We start from the raw sequence: 22135 nt of genomic DNA on the forward strand, positions 1-22135 counted from the left end.
ATTTTCAATACGCTTAGAAAGATCCTTGCTATAACACAGCAAAAGTGAACTTTGACCATGGTCAGTTATAGAAAATGTCATTGATTAATCGGTCATTACACTAAAAGTGACCAGAACTCAGTAAAATCATTTAATATGAATAGCACTATATGGAATAGACTGTAGAGAAAATCTTTAATTTAGGTGTTCAGCTGTTTACAAATCGGTTGTTTTATAACAATAATATATAAGTTTACTTGTTGCTCTGTTAAAAAAAGAAGAGAAATATTTTATTTGAGCATAGATTTCTTCTTCTGAAATTAAACAGTAACTTGCATAATTCCCTTTTTAAATTATTTAAGATTTTCAAAGATTTTTTAAACTTGTTGGAATGTTCTGTACATGACAATACAGTATAAATGACATGTATTGTCTAACTGATGTTAAAAGTGAGCATTTTAGCACACCTGGCCTTGAGACTAAGTGATCTCACTGTATCACTGTGCTTCCTATCATGCATCATTCATTGTCTTCTGTACATCCATCCAACAATAGCTTGTTACCAGTCCATATTTCTGATTTTATTTCAGTCAGACTTGGAATTTTGGTTAATATCACCAAAATGTTATACAAGTTTAGTGATGAGTGAGATCCGTGCATATTAATGAGGTGATCTTTTATATGATTGGCTAACCTTGTTACCACTTCTAAAAGAGTCATAGAAATACACTGTCACAAGTGGATGTCAATTGATTAGAGACTGGTGATGTAAAACATTAGAATTCAGCAAATTAAGCTTCAGCGTGTTGAATATCAGTCTAAGTTTGATCTTCATCAGTCAAACATTTGTCTGTTCTTAATTATAGCTAAAACAAGGAATTGTATCAGATCACATGTTTTCGATACTGAGTTTAAATTATATAGTCACTGGTGTACGCCAAGAATAAGCTACAAAGAATTCATCAGCTACAAGACATGTTGCGTATCAGGGCTTCAGACATCCCAGGAAAGAAAAAGGACAGAAATTATAATAAAAATAAATGTATTCAGACTTTCCATGATAACTAAAAAAAGGCTTGACCATGGGTTGAGTAGTATGACAAGAGGTCGTTTATGTTTGTTCAGCATGTACGGTATACCCAGTGTTGGCCAATTGTTCAAAGGCATTTCCAGTTTTATTAGCACATGAAACAAGCTTGGCAATTTATTTATTTATATAATTGAATAAACAATACAGTAGTTGTTTGAATTAGTTTGCATTAATTATGTTATTTTTCCAGTCTTTCGTTTATGTTAAGATTTGGTTGTTGGACTAGTCCTTGGCTTTTGTGGACCTGGGCAATTTAGGGTCTTGCTCTTCCTGGACCATGAGTTGAACTGAAATTTTCTGTCCTGATATTTGGATATTAAATGATACGAAGTCAAAGTTCATAAATTGATGCCAGACTTTTAATATAAATCAAGTCAGCTCATTGCACTCTTGAATTATAACATTTGGATTGACTCCCTTACAGTAACAAAGCATTTTTTTAGGAGAACTTCATTTATTTTCAACTATCACTGCAAATTTTGAAGAATAATCTACAGATTGGCCAAAGGCAAAATCTTTTAAAGTTGTGTTTGGTCTGTGATATTAACAAGATATTAGGTTGACCTACACTATGGATGTTTCTCTGATGTTGGCACTTTTCATATATTATAATTGGCTGGAGACAATTAACCTATTAATTAACTTGTGTCATTGTGTTGAAGGACCATTACATTCTTAATAATTGTAAAAGAAAAACAAAAATCCAGCTGGCTGTTTAAAGCAGTGGTTTTGAAACCATGTGTTTTTAGTCCAAAACTGGATCACCATGCTGGTCTGAGTGGATTGCCGAGATAAACTTAAATAGCTTGACATTTCCTACCAAAGTGGTTTTTAAGCATTTGATGGGTGGCAAGGTTTATATTACAAACCTAATCTAGGCCAACTGCTGGTTTAAAAGCTTAATTGTGACTGAAGCACCAACAGTCACCATGACAGACACTAGATTTATTTTCACTTCTGAATCGAAGAGAGCATATGACTTTATGATGATTGCATTGAATCTGAATTTAAACAGAAATTCAAACAGAAATTTCACTTGACAAGACAATTCTTTAATTGGTATTTATTTCTTGTAGTGTTGCACCAATCATTTCCCATCATTTTCATTGATCATTATTTTCTCATGTATCATTATTTATTCTCATCCACATTTTTAAGAAAATAAAGTGGAGGACAGTTTATATAAAGGTTGTTTGAAATGTTCTGAATATTTTGTTCAGCTTTTTTCTTCTTTAAACCTGTCAATAAATTTAACATTGACCGATAGACAAAATAACATTCCATGAAATGATCTGTAGGTGCACATGCAATATTGCAACATGCCAGACACCTGAAGACATACATGTGTGTTGTGATATGACAGCTAAATGGCAGTGATATACAAATGTTGGAAAGGAGAATAATTATGCTACTAGGTAAAAAACATGCTGTAAAGTCTGGGAACTCTTAGGGTGCTTAGCGACTGATTTCAAGGCTGAATTGGATAATGTTTATAGATGTTAATCTCTGTCATATCATACAATTTTAAAGTTATTTCATTGTTTTAAAGATGGTTGCAAATTTATGAAAGATGACCAATGTTTTGGAAAACCATTGCAATTGTTGAGTGGAAAGTGGCTGCTGTGAAGGGAGCAATTGATGTAGCTACTTAATATACAGTAAAAGATATTTATATTGTCATGGGCATTATTATTTTTGTCACCTGTGTTTAATATATTCAGTCATTTGAAGCTCAGAATGCTTCATGCAAGATGTTCCATATTTGTTTCTGGCTGATCAAAAAGAGACTCGAGATGAAATTACCAAACAGCTACTTGCCAAATCCCACAAAAAGTGACTATTTATCTGAGATCTTTGAATGAGAGTGTCACTGGTGATGAAACATGGATTACTTTTTTAAACCAACTCTTGGGAAAATTATAAAGTTTGTGTTGGAGGAAACGAACAGAGACCATAAATCACTCGACGTAGTCTGGCTGTCATGTGAGCTTTATATACATTAATTTTTTATGAAAAGGCTGAGTCATCCAGGTACTTGAACATGATTCTGCTAGTGTTGCTGGACATTTTTAATGCTCCATGGTGTTGCCAGAAGTTGTGGAACATCATTGAACCACCCATCTGCACACTGATACCCAAGTATCCATGTACACCATGACAACACTAGCACATAAATCCTTGGTGGTGACTGACTTCCTGAAGGAGCACAACATTCAAACTTGACCATATCCTCCATATTGCCCAGATTTAGCTCCAAATGATTTTCAGATGAATCCCGTAATGAAAAATTTACTGAGGGGCAGATGATTTCTAAGCCACCTTGATTGGGAGTGCAGTTTTTCAGAGTATGAAAAACATACCAAAAGTGAATATGAAAAGGCATTTAATAATTGGATAATCAGACTGAAAAAGTATATAGAGATGCACATGTAGAGTACTTTGAGGAGATGTACTGACGTACTGTTCACAAAAAAAAGAACTTTGTTGTATAGCATACTAATATTCAGAACTTTTTAAATACGCCTGATACATCTTTCCATTTGACCATCCATCTGTTACACTTTTATTTCCATGTGTCCATCCATGTGTCAGTGTTACTTTTGCTCCATAACTTAAAGCCCATCTTCAAGGTGAAGGTCCAAGCTTGATATTTTACATTGTCATCACACTTTCCCATCCACTCCATAAGTTTTAAGCTATTTTAGATTATGGGACAAAATTTGTACATCTTCACTGGAGGATATGTCAAGTATTGCATCAAGGGTGCTATCTTCAAGGTAAGGTTATGGCTCAGTATTTTATGTGGTCCACTAAACATTCTCGTCTGCTCTAGAATGCTGAAATTGTTTCAGATATAAGGATGAAACTTAATTTGATTGTATACGTCACTAAGTGTCGAGGATCCAGTTTTGAAGCTCAATTGAAGCTCAGTGTCAAGCCTCAATATTTTTTCAGTTTTTCATCACCTTTTTCTCTTCCACGCTGTAGCTATAGGCCATTTGAGATTGATGATTGATGTATAGTTTTTCAATAATACCATAATGTGTGACATTTGGTACTTTGGAGGTGCTATCCTCAAGGGCTAGATAATGATTGAATATTCCAAGTTTTTAATCAGCATTTCCCTTTTGCCCTATACCTTAAAAAACTGTTTCAGAGGGATAAAACTTTGTGTAATTGGACATCGTTACTACAAAGTGTGTCACACACCAAATTGGAGGTCATGTCTTCAGAGTCAAGGAAATGATTCAATATTTTAAGTTTTTCCATCATCTTTTCTCTTCTGCTGTATAACTTTAAAGTCATTTGAGATTAAGGAATTAAACTTGTTATACTTTTACATATCTCTAGAAGGTGTGTTACATACCAGATTGGTGATCCTGTCTTTAGTGTCATGATCAAAGCTTCATAACTTAGTTTTTCATAACACTTTCCCTTTTGCTCAATTAATATAAAGTCATCTAAGAATGAGTGATCAAACATGGTATAACATCATCATTTGAAGATTTGTTGTGTACAACATTGGGATGCCTATTTAGTTCACTATTGTAAGATTTGTGTTGTACTTTCCTTCCACTCTGTGATCTTATAGCATTTTCAGATTAGGAGATGTTGACCTGACCATGGTAGGCAAACAATAAAATTATTTTGGGGGTTAAAACGTGATTTCTTATTAGAATTAGTGAATTTCATGATGACAGTTCCAAATTTAAATAAATGTAATATTGAGCTTTCACTCATCATTTTGATCCAAAAAAATCTTATTATGCAAATAAATCATTTTTTTTCCATTTCTGTTAAACAAAGAAGGTATTCCAACCTGTCCTTGCATTATATATAAATGGACTTGTGAATTATCTAGGCACCTTGAAATTTGTGGACAGTGTAATAAGAAATAAAAACAGGTGGCATATGGTAATTGTGCTGTTCATGATCAAGAGAAAGAAAAATGGACCAAAAAGAGAAAAACTAGGCACAATATATGTTTTATTACAGTCTGCAAGTCATTTCCTATGCTGCAGGTGGCATTATGTGATGCATATATAGATGTTTATGCATTAAGGTGGCTGAGAAGTGCTGCGATCCTTGTTCAAACTTTTGAACGTAAGTTTTGATAAAATTAGTATCATTTTTTAAGAAAAGGACATATTTTTAATGTTAGTTTTTTTTAAAATTCTAATATATGTCAACATTTGTTTTAGGGGCAGTCAAAGATGACACCTCAAGAGAGGCTGAAGAAGAAAATGCAGATAGCATTGAACAAACAGTGTAAGTGGATTTCAGAGCTAATCATTAGAGACATAATTTTTGTCAGTTCAAAAATGTATTTTGAAATACAGAGATATGATGCAAAAGACGTTCAGTAAAAGTTGTTCAAAGATATTCTCGCTTTTGTAGCATTACTGTGCTGCAGAAACCATCTTAAATGACAGACGGCTAGCTAAAGTACATGACTGTGAATAAGTTCCAGTTTATAAAATGTCTTATAGTTATATTGTAATTGACACATTTTGAAATGCCTGTGGAAATTATTAAAGTTGTTGTGCATGTGAAAATTGTACATCAGATTTTTCAAGCATTTCAGAATTTTTTTTGGTTTTGAAATAAATTACACAAATGTGTATAATTTACAAGATTGAACTCAGTTCATAAATTATCCACTACATTTTGTAATGATGTCCCATGACAGATATAAAGTTTTCAAAGTTCAAAGTCCACATCTTCTGTTTCCTCCATAGGACAACATGGTTGTTGTCACAGTAATGCTTGATTCCTTATACTATTGTCACTTTCTTACAAGAAAGAATTACTACCTTTTCTGTTCACTTTGGAAGTGTATCGAACTTTTTATGCCACCATCTCCAGAGGTGGAGGCCTGTCCATTCAACCTGTTCATCAGTTTCGTGAACACAACTAGTTCTTCAGCTTTTATATACCTGCTGTAAGGCATAGTGTGTTATGATATTGTTTGTCCATCTGTCTGTCAGTTGCCAATTCGTTTTCTGCACAATGACTTTAATTGTCCACCATCTACACTTGACCAAACTTTATGGATGGCTTGCATCTGGGATAAGGAGGAACCATATTGATCTTGGGCTCAAAAACTCAAAAGCAAAATTATAAGGAAGAACCCTGTTAGAGTTAAAATTTCGGTGACTGAAAAAGAAAAAAATGGTTTCTGGTCAATACCATTAGTTCTATATGACCAACTTAGTCCAAATTTGTGGATGACTTCCATTTGGGAGAAGCATAGAAAATTCTAAGGTCAGAATCAATGCTGCATCTAGAACTCAAAGCTAGTAAACATGTTTACCCTATATGACATTACTCATGTAGACCCAGCTCCTTCTCTCAAATATGGATAAAGGTCAATCACACAATATAATTTAAATATATGTGACGTGTAAACATTAACAAATGCCAACTTGGAATTCAAATTAAATATACATGACCATATCAACAAATTACCATATTTTTTTAAAACTCTACTGGTAATAGACAAGTAAAGTGTTTAGGATCCTGTTGTATGTTTTCCATCTATCATTTATTTGTCTGATAGCATCCTACTCATCCTAAATTACTTGTAGGATTGCCATGAAACTTGACACACACATTTATCCCAAGGTTTAGTTGGTCCTTAATGAAAATGTAGTAACTCAAACATCAGTACTCCTCCTGAATGGACATCCTTATGGTCTCTAGCTGATCCTAAACGAAAATGGTGCCAATCTTGAATCCAGTATGACCAGGATAGCATTCGTCTTGAAAATCTTGTTGTTACTATTAAACAGGAAGTTGTATTAAGATGTGGTTTTCAACAAAAAGACTTCTTATAGTGTCTAGTTGGGCCTATATGGAAATGGTGCCAATCTGACCTCAAATAGGGTCACCAGTTTAGCCATTTTGAAAATCTTGTTATTGGTTCCTAATCTGAAAGGATGGTCATGTCAACATAGTATTTTCACCAAAAGACATTTATAATATTTACTTCGCCCTAAATGAAAATGATGCCAGTCTTACATCCAAGATGGCTACCACGATGACTTCCTTAAAAACTTCTGCCACTACTCTGAGAGGATGATCATATTGACATTGCCAAAAGACTTCTAATGATGTCTAGTTGGTCTTAAACAAAAACAATGCAGATCTGGTCATTTTCAGTTTAGCCACCACAGCAGACAATTTGAATTCTTATTATTACTCAAGAATATCAGAAATGTTCAACACTTGGCAGTTAATAAGAAATGATGTTCATGTCACTGTGCTCTTGTGATTATTTGCTCACCTCTATGAATCATTTGTACTACCCTCCAGCAAAAATGTCTGTAAACGTTAAAATATATACTTATATACAATGTCATTCAATCTCAGCAAGTCTTGGTTTTTCCATATAGTAATTTGGAGTTGGTTTCATAGCACCTATCCAGAGTGTAAGGGGCTGAATATGCTAACTTTGTACATACACATACTTTAGTTGTACATTCTTTCTTAAGCTTTAGCATTTAGCTCAGGTTTTTCCACACTGTACCAAAACTGTTATACCAGGAATTGTGTAAGGGGACATATCTTACTGCAACCTCAGCATAAAAGTAGGTCAATTTGACATATATATTTCATGCTTCAATGACTTTGGTTAAATTTCATGCTTTCATTTTTTTTTTCTTGAGCTCTGTTCATGCTAGAATCATCCAACTTGATGATTGTATGCAACTGTATTAGCATCACACCTTTAGAACAAAAGATCACAATATTTGACATGTTACTCACTTAGGTTATGTTCTTGTGCTGAGCTTTTTTGTAACCTTTATATATGCTGTTATTCCTGGATTCTGGAAAAAGTATGCATTTTGACAAGTTCTACACCCTCACCAAAAAGTATGTCACTGTGTTTTATGCTTATCTGACTATACTCAATTTATTTTACAAGGTGTGAACTTTCAAAGATGGTGATTGTATGCGTCTCTGTCAGTGCCACACCTATTAAATCAAAAGATGGTCAGAGTGAGCTATGTTCCATGTTTAGTGGTTTAGGTTAAGTTTATGTGTTTTGCTTATAACCAAATTTTTGGATACCCTTAATACATAATGGTATACCTAAATTGTGACTGATGTTTTCTGTTTCTTAGAGATTTTGGTTAATTGATGTGTGTGAACATTATGTTTTTCAAGTTCTGTACAGGCTAGAATCATTAAACAAGAAGATTCCATTCATTTCTATAAACTATTAAAAGTGCTAGTCACAACATAAGTTGCACTGCCAGTAAATTTCTTGCACTGCTTGTTGTGACTTTAGTCTTTTTTTTTTAAGTAAGCAACTGTTTACACATCTAAGTATTCTGGCTTGACATTAATGGTTGTACATGGAGTATGTGCTTTTATCATCAAGGCACAAAATCTTGTACATGTTTACTAATGAGTGGATGGATATACATGCACATTAATGAAATAATCTTGCATTTGATTGACTGAGCTTGTTGTTATCACATAATAAGCCTAATTTCTGATCTGATTTTGATCAAACTTAAAATATGGGCTTATATCATCAAGATCTTGGATGAATTTGATAATGAATGAGGTCCACACATATTAATGATGTTATCTTGAAGTTGATAAGCTGATCTTGTTCCTGCTCTTGAAGCCTTATATGTGATCCAAATTTGGATTTATGCTTATAGCATCAAGATCATGGACAATTTCACATATTAGCCAGATACATGCAGATTAATGAAGTGATGCTGCGTCTGATTGCCTGAGAAGATTACCAGTCTGGAAGTCATAAATCTGATCTGATTATGGCTTGTATCATACAGATTGGATGAACTTCTTACAACCAGATGGACTGTATTATTTTTATTATGACTGAGACCTATGCATTTATCTGTATGTTAGTCTTGCATCTGAAACAGATTTTTTTACAACTGTAAAATGTTTTTTAATAGAATTTGGATTAAACTTGGTAAAACAGGCCGTTGTTATGCATATTATTTTATGATTTAGGCTGAGCTTCAACTAATCTGCATCATGAGGATATGCATTAAAGTTTTGTATAAGGAGTTGGAAGGAGTATTTTTATTTGAATAGAGTTGATTACCATTCATTAGAATATATGCATGTAGACTGTTTATTGTACTCACGCTACCATATTTACCATATATAAATTAATTTTTTGAATAATTTTTCGTGCACTGTATGTTTAGAGACACATAACTTTTTCAAGTTGTAAGTTGTAAGACACCTTTTAAATCGTTTGAAAATTAAATGTCAGAAAATGCACTAAAACTTAAATTTTTAAAAATGTTAAAGTGTATACTTGAGATAACTTAGATGAAACACTTTAATCTACTGCAGCAAGTTCTCATCAACCCAACTCTTCTCTGCACATGTACGATCCATACTTTTAATGTTGAATATATTTTAGCTTTCTCTTGTCATGAAAAAAGTAGCATTGGAGACCACATATTTTGGAGCCCCAAGTGGCCAATTGGTCTAAAGCAGTCACCGTTACGGATCACTGCCATCACACCTGTTTGGGTGGGTTCGAGTCTCGGGCTTGGTCAATGTGGGTATGTGAGAAAGCTTGCCAGTAGCTTCTCGTGGGTCAATGGTTCTTTCCGGGGTTTTCCCAGGTTCCTCCTCCACCATTTATACTGGCCACCTTGTATAGCCTATCTTGTGCAGAAAAATGGCATTAAACCCTAAACAACAACAACTCATTTTCTTAAATGCAAACTGCAGCTGCTCAAGTAAGATTTGTTTTATCTGCATCAGTTATGCAAATTGTCACACTGTTAAGCAAATTGACACACTTTTAACCTTTCTTATCAACTGTCCATCCAGGAGTGAGATCAAAGTTCACTTGAGTTTCATCCATGTTCATGATCACGTTATTGAACTCATCTTTTTATCTTTTAATGCCTTCACAAATTCATCATATGGTTTTATTTTTATCTTCTCCAAAAAATCTTCTGGGAAACATTGGGTCATCGATGTCCGTGCACAAAGCACTAGATTGTGTCGCTTTAAAAACTGTTCTATTGTTTCAATTTAATTTCATAATTTCCCATAAATACCAGTAAAAAGGAACCAGAGTTAGCTTTCCTATGTTAGCTGACATAAATAAAAAACTTGGCACACTTAAAGAATCCAAAATCATCATCCATGGTTAGCTTACTTTTTAATTAAAAAAACTTGTTATTTTATATCCTGTTGGTAAATTCAGTGAGTTTATTCCATCTCTGCCAGTTATGTTTATTCTCCACCCAGGCTTCTATGCTTGCCATCTGTAATCAAAATTGTTAAAAACAGGGATCGATGTCTGCATGGTAGATATTATACCTTGCAATAACTTGCTTTAATAATACTTTTTGTCACCCATGCCAGCGAAAAGATTGTCATTTGCACTCATACAATCCATACTTTTGGTGCATGGATATTTGTTAGCTTCCCCAAGAAGTGAAAAATTCACATTGGAGACAACACATCTCTTGAAGCAGAAAATGCAAGGACGAAAGTAAGATTTCTTTAAATTTGCAACAGTCATGCAAATTCTCACACTTTTAACCCCCTTCTTATTGACAATCTGTGCAGGAACGAGATCAAAGTACACTGGAGTTTCATCCATGTTAATGATCATATTGTCAGCGAAATCATCTTCTCTTCTGGCCTTCATAAATTCATCTGATTTTATTTTTCTTTTCTCCTCCAGATCTTCTGGGAACCACTAGGTCATCGATGTCCCTGCATGAAGCACTTGATTCTTTAAAAACTACCATTTTTTTCAGTTTATTTTCAAAATCTCATGTGTATACCAGTAATAAGGAACCAAAGTTGGCTTCCCAATGTCGGCAAACTTAGTGTTTAAAAAAAATGGCATGCTTAAAACAATTCAGAGTTGTTTTCTAAGCTCAGGATCAATAAATTCTGCACGCCAGAATATAGATTCAAAGCTCTGAAGTAATTTCAGAGATTTTTGACTGTGTACAAACCCACACCTAGTGAATATTCAACTTTGGCCTCATTGGGAAAATAAATCTACACATCTTTGTTTTCTTTGCTGCAGTATTTATGTTTTCTTGTTTCAGACAAAGCCGACAAAAAGGCTGAAATTATGAAGCAGGAAAAGATGGAGCAAGAAAGAATTGTAAGTAGATTATTATTCAGTGTTAGTGGAAACATGAATCATGGTAATCACTTTTTCTGCTATTGCCAGCAACAAACAGCTGAACTTTTCTTTAGCTTTTGGTTAAAATTTTGTTATAGACTCGACACACAGGCCTTGACCTTCTTTTTTACATAATATAAGATTGATCTAGTTCATCTACCTAATGTTTGACTTGAGATCTTTTTAATATTCACAGTCCAATTGAAGACTCTTTGTTATCAACACAAATTTTTTTTGCATATGCAGCCTTAAAGTCATGAATATTTTTGTAAAGAAAAATTTATTTTTTAATCAGTCCCTGTAGATTGCTTATTGCCTTTGCAGCAGATAAGGTGGGAGTCATACCACACATATGAAGATATTTCATGAAAAAAATATTTTAATACTTTATGAGGCATTTGTAATGACACATGTTGACTCCTTTGAAATAGCTAATGCAGAAGTATCTTGTTGCCGTAGAGTAGAAAATATTGGTACAAAATTCTTTTTTGCATAAATTTGCGAGTAGAAGAGGACTTAAAATATAATGTCTTGGAACTAATCTTGCACTAAACATCCCACTTTACAGAGGCAAACATTCAACCCATTAGTCACCAACTGTGATTGACATTCAGTGTGTACATGATGAAATAAAAAAGTGATCTATAAAATAATTTCTGTTAAATACATTACTCAATCACATTAACATGAGGAAAGTACTCTCTGCTACTTCCAGATCAAGCAATCCCTGAAATACGAAAAAAAAACATCTTTCCCACTATAGATCGTATAGGTAAGGGAAGTAACTCTTGCATATAACTCCTATCTTTCCCACTAGGTACCCATCTGTAGCACAGATGTTTAATAGTTTTAACTTTTGCTTGCAACTGTGAATGGTGCCTCAAAAGAATCCATTGCATTTTATAAAAATCTGTTTTGACCTTTCAACATCTAGTAGTACAGAATTGCTGTTCACTTTTTACATTTGCCCAGTCCCATACCAGAAGTCCTGGGCAGTTGATGTCTTAAGCCTTAAGTGGGATCATCTGTTTACTGCTCCTTTCCACTGTTCATTTTGATATTTTCAATATAGCCTCAACAGTTGTTCAACGGTGTTTTTCACCATGTTGGTAGATCGGCCCAGGACATTGCCTCATTAGAGAGGCTTTCTGTTGCAGCACAGCATCTCTCTTCTGCACAACAGCCCACTGATTCTCCAACATGTTTCTAAGCAAAGTTGCAAATTGCATTATTCATATCAGGATAGGCTCATGTCCAAGAACTATGAGGCCAAGTGGAGAATCTTTTGCAATTGCTGCAGTAGGAATGCATTCATCCTGGCCTGGCTGTTCCTCTTTAAGTTCAATAGCAGTCATCTGTTCCTACTTGAAGAAAGAGAATACTCAGTTTTTGCTGTTATTCGGTATAGGGCAGCCTATCCAATATGCTGAAGTTTTAAAAAGGCCCAGCTATTGGTTCAGAACCATATATTTCTGGCTGTTGTGGGTTTTATGATCTTGCTCACTAATGCCCAGATAGAGTCTCATAAAACTTTTCTTGCTGTCCTTGTATTTGCAAGATAAAAGAGGGAGCTTCATGTCCTATCTGTAGAAGAAGGCTGTTTAAAGTACAGTGGCAGTTAAAAGTCAGTTTCTCTCTTTTGCCTACCAGGGTTGTAATAAAAAATAACAGCTTCCTTCAGTAGCTCTACTCGCTACTCCTACTGAGATGTCCAGTCTCACTCATATTTGTGCTGGGTATGATCAAGATCAAATCTTTTGCCCATTTTTGGGAGAAGGAATGGTAGGAAACATCATTTCTGTCCCATAAAGGGCTATACTGACATTCTGGCATCCACTAAATATAAGTAGATAGCCCAAACAATCAAAAGGGCTTCTCACTGATAGGGACCTTTTTGTGAAGGTCAAAGCCCATAAGGTTTGAACCGTTGCTACCTCATGGGCCTATGTAACTCGTTCATCCTATGGAGGATTTTATAAAAGCCACGTTTTTGCAGTCACACACTGCTCTATCCTTCTGCCTTCATTCTTTGGCATATTTTCTTTAGGGCCTGTACTTATGACACAACAAGTGGCCTAAGCAGATACCAGTTATAGTAGCAGACATTAACACCATAATAGCAAGTATATCCTTTTTATAGCAGGTTTTTCAGCCCTAAGTCTCTCACTGCACTGGCAAATTCAGCAATGCAGTAGCTACAGGTATTGTGTTACTGATATTAAAATGTAGTCGTTTATGAGGAGGATAAAACTGCCCTGGAAAGGTAAGCAATGCAAGAGTGACAGTTAAGTATTACATCATTAAAATTAGTTGCCAACCCGTGACACACACAAGACACACACACACACACACAGAGTAAACTTAACATTTTCTTCCCATTAATTTATTTAGGACAGAGAGGAAGAACTTCGACTGCGAGCTATAGAGATGAGGCGACGTGAGCGAGAAAGGCGACACAGAGAGAGGGAAGAGGAGGAGTATGGAACAAGTGACACTAGCCAAGACAAGACTCGTAACCGAAGCAAAGGAAACAGTAAAAGTCGATCAAGGTCGCCTATTCCATCCAAGAGGAGAAGGTAATTTATGCTGTTGATAAATGTTTTAAATATATGATGGCAGTAAAGTTTCTTCCTTAGAGGAACAGTAGTTATGGCATAATTAAAAATTTCACCAACATGAAATCAGATTCTTTTTCAGAGTGCAATTAATTTGCATATCCTTTACAAGTAAGTAGTTTTCTTATGGGTTGAACTTTTATAAAATCTTTCTTTTTATAATGTTATAATTTGGGGCAGATTAGCTCCCTTTTTATCAAATTTCAGTTATTATTTTGGTGCACACTTCACTGTTCTGTCTCAGGTCATGAGACTTATAGAGTAAAACACATATAACTAAGGGGGAAAATAAAATATGAAGTACTTGTAGTTTGCCAAAATCTTCATATAAACTGTCCATTTACAGCATTTCACATGTATAACTCTGTAAATCTTTTTGTCTCACCTATGACTTAGGTCACAAAAGGTAAGACATAGCAGTAACAGTGTCAGTCTGTCCAGCATCAGCCTTTGGTTGAAGTTCTTTTTAAGGGCAATATCTCCCATTTTCATTAGGGAACGATCATACACTTTGCTCACAAATTCATCAGAGGGAAAGGAATGGGTGTAGTTGCTTAAATTTTAGGTGGATGACCAGTGCTTTAATTTTTAGATTGACTATCTATTATTACCATGACTGTATTGACATCAAAGTAAAGATGTTAACAGTGGGATATAAAAATAATGTTTCTTGTGTGAAGATCAAAAGGTCAAAGGTTTAGGTACAGTATTCAGTTTCTTGTATTTGTGGCGGGACCACATGTTTATGGATAGACATTGGACTTTTAACAAGACTCACTAATTACATGGTACAGCCTTGTGAATCTGTGGTCAAGATCATGGTGTGTGAATAGCTGTTTATTTGTTGGGGGTGGGTGGGTGTGTTATAAACTGTACGAAGTGGTTGTATCTTCATTTTCCCTACATATATTGTTATCAAATTTGTCACATATTAGCAGAGAAAAGGGGTGGTTAAAAAGTAATAGGTAACAGTCACATGGATTGTTTAGTTGTATGTTACTTCGGATATAGTGTCCTCGCTGAAAGTGAGACAAAATATTTATGTATTGTATACTTTTTCCAGAGTTCACAAATGACTACCTTTAAAAAAGCAGTTTGAATTTGTTTTCATTCAAAATAGAAAATGCAGAAATAACCTGTTCTGGAATATGTGAACAGTACACATTTCATTCATACTCAAAAAGGGTGATGGTGTCAGTATCACAGTTAAAAATGAAAACTAACAGGTAGCAAATTTGTCACATAAATTTTCAGATTTGCTACCTGTGCTAAAAAGTGTTGCCAAACACCAAGGAATTTTTATTACCAAACATTTTTGACCTAGAACTTCTTGGAGTTTGATCCAAAACCTATTAAGAATATATTGTATTTTATGAGAGGAGATCCACAAACCTATTTTTGATGGATGGATATAAGTAGAGAAGGGTTGGGATCTGCCATACATTTCTTAGGTTTTTACCTGGCATGTAACTTTGCCACCCATTTTTGACTCACCTGGCTATAAACAGCTAAATTATTCATTCAGAATTGAACAAAAAATGTAAATTAAACCTTCTTCTCACTTCCATTATGGACATGACATAGCACAAGATCTGACTGCGTTGGCCATGATTGCTGAATTTGTTGCTGTGAAGCAAGCTATTTACCAGTCCACTATAATTATAATTCTTTGAGTGTGTCTGGCACATTTTACAAGGATATATATATATATATATATATATATATATATATATATATATATATATATATATATATATATATATAACAAAGGAGCTTTTTTTATATTGATGACTTTACTTTAGTGGGTAGCAAAATATACATATCACGAAAAGGGGAGGTAGAATCATCAAATTGGATTGCCAGTCTCTCATCAAGGAAGATAAATAGTTATCTCCCTTATATTAGGATTTGCTTTTATCTTGACATAAATCTGTTTGCTGGTCAAGCAACCAGAATGTTTATTAGCAAATGGATGTTTATATGCTACAATCACATCAGAAGATAAGCTTCTCAGAATTAACTTTGTTACAGCTGTTTCAAAAATGCCAACCAGACTGGATATTATAGCATTATTCTGAATTTTTGCTTGAAAATTCCACATTCAACTTATTTTTGAAGAAATTCCAGAAAACAGAAATGTGTAGGGATACAGTTTTGAAAAGCATTCTTGATGTAGACAGATAAAAGATAAGCACTTCAATACCAGTATCATTAACTGGTGCATAGAATTAAGGTTGTCATGTTAAATAAAAGTTCTTAATATTTACACAACCATTAGACACAACACTATTCTGTTTATATGTGATGGATCCACTTGCATGCCAGTTCAAAGTGAGTTGTTTTCATTAAAGACATTGATACAATAAAGTTCAGTCTTTTAATTAAGTCAGAAAATAAGTATTTTCTACATTAATTCAGATTATTTACAGGACTCTTTACCTATTTTACTTAAGCTTCTGCTAGAATTTTGATAAAACAGTTATTGCCACATGTGTCTAGAATCTTAAGCCAGACAAGGAGTACTAAAGAATATGGATTGACTTGTTGCTTCAATGCCCTAATGATTCCATAAATTACATTAATGTTATCAAGATTAAAGCTGGATTCAAACTCTCTTCCACGGCTAATGTGGGTATGTGAGAAAGCTTGCCAGTAGCTTCTCGTGGGTCGGTGGTTCTTTCCCGGGTTTTCCCGGGTTCTTCCTCCACCATTAATACTGGCCGCCATGTATAGCCAATCGCGTGCTGAAAAATGGCGTTAAACCCAACAACAACAACAACAACAAACTCTCTTCCATATCCAACTGAGTTGAATCGGTCCTAGTAGGTAAATTTCTTTGCACATCAATTGTACATGTATATGAAAAGAAAAAATGTTGTGTTCCACAATTGCACAGTTAAAATAAGTTATTATACATGTATGTGTTAATGTGATTTTGATTTTTGACATAGCTTTAACAGTTTTAGTTATACTGCTATAATATCTGCATTGTGACAGTTTTAATGATGTCTTGTACTGAGGCATCATGCCACAGATATGTATCATGATTTCCCACGTAGTCACATTAACTTGACACCAGGCCAACCAACCCTAACACTAACCTCTTGTGCTGAGTGCCAGGCGAGGCCATTTTGATAAATCTCTGGTATCACTCAGTGGGGGTTTGAACCACATCCATGGTGGCCACTCAAACCACTCAGGCCACCAGAATGGTATGCCATTACACAAACAAAACTAAGCCTATTTATGCAAAATAAAAAAGCTCTTTAAATGGTTTTTTTTGTGGTTTGGATGGTGATGATTTTTGTATGAGCATACAGCAAATACTGCATTGGATAGGATAATTTTTGGAAAAAAAACAACAGAAAGAGTTATGATCTGTCCTTCAGATTTATGTGCTTTGAGAACTCAAAGCCATAAAAGTTGCCTCATCTGTACTTTATATAAAATATTTATTCAAATTTCCTGTCAACATTTTTCCTTCAGACTTGTTTGAACACAGTAGTTGTGAATTTGTTTCAAAGCTAAATTTAAAAAAAAAGCATTTGGCATCTTTCTTTGATAATTAAGGTAGCTGTGAAATAGAGGCTGCCATAACACAGGCGACATGGTACCTGTATTTCAACTATAATGAGGTCATTTGCTCAGGCACAGATGGGAAATGTGAATTTCATCAACAACCAAGCTGGCTCATTAGGGTCATTCTGAAGGACATTCTGCTTCATAACCCCTACTGATTGGACCATTTTCACTCATGTATAGAACACAGCAACAGTGTACACCTATATCCACTGTTGCCTTGTGTATCAGCAGATCAGGATTTGTAATTTGGTCATTAAAATAACAAGTGGAATTAATAATGGAATTCCTTCTCTGCCAGCACACTATGGAACCTCAGATGTAAGTATGCAGGCTCATCTCTTCATTCTTTTATTCAGAAAAGTTGTCATTTGAGTTGATGTTTCCTCAGCAAATAACATTCATAATGAAAGAAATACTGGTTTTGTCCATGAAATGAATTGTAGCTTCCGTACTTTGTGAGACCTTTATGGTTGTACAATTTGATACCACATCATACACAATGTTCCAGCAAGAATTTAAAAAGAGCAGAGTGCCATTCCCTCCAGAAAAGGCACAGAATATGTTAGATCTTGTCAAGGGCACTTCATTTCGCATCATTGTGCAGGACACAATGCACATCCAGCTTTGAAAATTGGCCAGTGTAAAAAATATATATCTTGTAGCTCCAATTACAAGATTGACTTTAGAAAATTTCACTGTTAAAATAATTATAATAACTAATTACATTTTGCTGCTGTTGGATGTTCTAAATGTTGATTGTTAGATGCATTAAATCACAGGTTAATAACAGTTTACACGTATTTCACCCAGACTTTGAATAATCCCTTAGTATTTTTTATATGTGAAGACTTTACAAAACGAGTTCTTTTTTTACTTTACTCAAAGTCTTTCAAGATTTTTCAAGACTGAGTCTCCTGCTATTTTGTAATTTGCGTGAAAGCAGTTGATTGCTGATCTCATCTACTGTGACCAGCTTTGAAAGCATTCCAAACACATATCACTTATAATCAGTTGTCTTGTCTGACCTTAAATAGCTCATTTGTTTTCTTCCTGTGGTATTATCAGTGGTAATTATAGAAGGACATGCTATGTGTGCTGACTGAGATGAAGAATATTAATTAATCCCTTGTGTCAGATCTTTCCAATCAGTAAGATTTTGTATAATTACACTTAAGCAAAGGCCATTACCAATTTCTACCTGTTCTAAAATGCATGGAAACTAGAACTAGCACAGGGCTCAGGAAAACCACTTGTCCTCTCATACTAACTGAGTAAAAATTGGCTCGGCAGAGTAAAACTTTAAAACCTTAGACTGGGTAGATGCAGATGTTCCTTCAGAATAAATTTATTTTCTACCCATAACATGGTCCTTCTATAATTAACATTGATCCTTACCACTGCGCCAGCTATTGCTCAGTAGGAATATTTGCAGTAACAATGCTCAAAGAATTTTTTTTTTGACACAGGCCCCAGGCTGGTGGGTTAAATAAACTCACAAGCCCTGACTGAAATTCCACAAGTCTGGACTCCAATGTCCACATGCTCAAAATTTCCCCTTTTCTAATATTGTTACACAATGTTTCAGTAGCTACAATTCAAATATAAGTTCAATAAGGTTCAAAGGGGTTTGAAAGTAATGAAAGTGTCATTGGTGTTCATCACTACACTCACTAGGGACTGGATGATCCTGATGTTCAAACTTCTTTGCTGGATTCTCTGAGTGAATCTTGGTCAGAACCAAGTTGACGTATGTGGATGTGTTGTTTGCAATATGTGCAAAGAATGAATAAGCCCCCCTCCCTTTTTCTTCCTTTTTTTTTTGGCACTGGCTTGCTTCACAGTGTAAAAATTCTGTCAACCAAGTATTCTAAAATTTATTTTTGTTGGGCTGAGAGCTAATTGCTTCATAAATCAGCTTCAGAAATCAATTACACTTGAACACTATTCTGACAATGGAAATGATCATGCTTTCCATTCCATGTATGTAGTAAAATCCAACTTCAAAGAACCGTTTCCACTGTTCACGAACTTGTCCAAAATATATGGCTTAAACATTCTCATTCAGGGCATTGATATGTAATAATTTTTATTCTTGTAAATGTATCTATGATCTCGTTGGTTACCTATAACGGGTTGTTCCACTTCTTCATCCTAGCTATGCAAATGAGCGCAATGGGTTCACCCGCTGCAGCCTTCAAACAGTTCTCACAAGCTGTTGTCAGTCAGTTAAGTAATGTGTATAATAGGGGTTTATACCTGACCTCTTTGCCTTTCATTGCAGCTGTTTAAACTGCCCATCAGCAGTTATACATCAGCTCTAATTATTACTGTTTACAGTTTTTACATGCTACATGTAGCAGGGATATACTGAAAGTGGTGGTGTTTTTCTTTCTCTTCTTTTTTTATCATTTCTTTTTTTGGTGAAGATTACTGAAGAATGTGTTTTCTCCAAACACAGTCCTTGTTGGGGTTTGGGAGTACAAAATCGTATTTTTAGCATGAATCTCCATGCTTCAATTTCAGATCTCAATTTCATGTAGGACAGTGGTGATCTGATTTAGATTCTGGAATGTTATGGCAGGTATGTCAACATCTGGAAAATATGTGATCAAAGTTTCCTCAGGAAAATTACATTTTGTTTTGATAAGCCTGATAGGCATCTCACTTAGAATACAGGATGATCCTGATATAAAACTAAAGCTAGAGGGGCCCCGTGCATTGGGCTATCATATTTTTTTTACCACTGCAGTAATGTATTAATACAGGTTAGAGTGTGGAATCATACACTGACAAGACCATGCATTATTTAGTAATATATATTGAATATATAGAAACTGTCAGCTTTATGGGAATATATACTGACAAATCAAAGTGATATTATCGACTGGATTTTGTCTTCAGATACTTTACTTTGTTCATCATAGGAAGCAAATGAAATGAGCCCCACAGCCCCACATCATTTACTAAGCTATATATATAAAGAACTAACTTTCATCTTTGTGGGAATATACATTGACACGACCTCACATTCTTGACAAAAATATTGAAAAGACATATTAACTTGATACTGAGTTTTAAAAAAATAGGATAGCCTGACACACAGGGAACCTCTAAATCTGGATTTGCCCCCTCACATATTCCAAGCAAAATTTTAAATCAGCTTGTCAGTAAAATAATTTGCCTGAAAGAAACATTGAGCACACTGATGAAATGCTGAATTTTCCTTCTGAAGTTCTTGAAAGACACTAACTAGAGTAGTAAATTAGTACTATCCAATCCCCTGCTGGTGTTCATTATATAGGTCCCTCCATCTTATTAACATTAATTGTATTGAAAGCTATTAACTTTGTGTACAAAAGCAAAACATGTGACTGATGAACAATACCGTTTCTGTTATTCTTTGGTTATGTATAATTAACACTTGTTCTGCATGAATAATAATGAGCCATCCCATGCTCATGTTTACTTGGCAATACAGTGTACATCTCTAGTGTAATGTATCAAGCTCTACCTATTCAGTCATTTGACAATTTGACTATGCTACGGGTTCAGTCACTTATAAAAGCCTCTGATAGTATTTTTCATCCTAAAGGAACTGAGCTAATTACATTGTATTTTAATCCATGTAGCTCATAGAGTTGGTGTCCGCTGGTGCTGTTGATATATAGTGGGGTTTTTTTTGTAATTGTAATGCTTACACATTGCTTTGACATAAGCTAATTAAAAAACTTGACACTAATGTTTTTACTAATTGATATTAACAAAGACCGTTGTCTCAAACTTCATTGGTGGTATCAGCCTGAATCAAGAAACATTAGTTTTTTCCATCAGCTCAAATTAAAATTTATTTAGACAAGGTCACACATTTTTTCTGATGCACACTGTTTTGAGAATAAAAAACTTTGTTCAGAGCATTTATTTGGTATTGAAAATAAGGCAGTTTCAACATTGTGTCAAAATAATTATAAAAAGATTATGGAAACTTTTGAATGAGAGCATGGAATTTGTCTAAAAACTACTTGCCCAGGCCTGTGTCTGAATATTTTTTTTAGTACTGACATGCACAGTCAAGACCCCATATTCTTTACTAAAATGTTTAGAAAAGGTACAGTAATTTTCAGCTTTGTGGAACACACATTGAGAAAACCTCAAGTTCTTGTGCAAATTAAGACAGTAACTAGTAACTTTCAACTTTGTGGGAATAAATGTTGAGAATTGCTCATTATTTAGTAACATAGAGAATATTTAGGAACTCCAGCATAGTAGATTATATGCTAAGAAGACCTCTCATTCTTTATTAATATAGAGAGAAAATATATAGTAACTTCCAGCTCTGATAACATCAAATAAGACAGAGGTCTCACTAGGATTTTAAAACTAGGAGTCCTGGACTCCCATTTTGGTAAAAATAGGAGTCCCACCAGCAAAAGTTGCAGTCCATTCCCAGAAAATGTTGAACTTTGCAGATTAGAAGAACTGTTAGTTGCCATTGAGTTTAATTTCCACATTCTTTATAATACTGACATGTACAGCCATGTCAGCCTATTCTGTGTATCTGGAAATTATGCACAATGATAAGTCATTTCTGTAAACATTGGATCACGTGTTGTTTTGTTTGAAAATCCAATGTGTATCAAGAAAGAACAATCGTCCTTTAATTAAGGAAGGTGATATTCATAAAGTGTACAAAAATAACCCACATTTCTA

At 34.5% G+C, this 22135-nt stretch overlaps 1 protein-coding gene across 4 annotated transcripts in view; it reads left to right on the forward strand.

The window, feature by feature from the left end:
* LOC149805131 (CLK4-associating serine/arginine rich protein-like) overlaps positions 1–22135 on the forward strand; it is a 126464-nt gene that overhangs the window by 91089 nt on the left and 13240 nt on the right. For 3 of the 4 annotated variants that reach the window (XM_089947719.1, XM_089947727.1, XM_089947735.1), the window contains exons 16-18: positions 5272–5338; positions 11152–11210; positions 13623–13807. In XM_089947719.1, the coding sequence (XP_089803845.1) occupies positions 5272–5338; positions 11152–11210; positions 13623–13807 (311 nt within the window). Of the gene's footprint in view, positions 1–5271; positions 5339–11151; positions 11211–13622; positions 13808–22135 lie in introns of those variants that run through there. The other variant, XM_089947744.1, reaches the window with a different exon arrangement.

This window comes from Sinohyriopsis cumingii, chromosome 2, assembly GCF_028554795.1.
Source record: "Sinohyriopsis cumingii isolate HCF-2022 chromosome 2, ASM2855479v2, whole genome shotgun sequence".
NCBI classification, from domain to species: Eukaryota; Metazoa; Mollusca; class Bivalvia; order Unionida; family Unionidae; genus Sinohyriopsis; species Sinohyriopsis cumingii.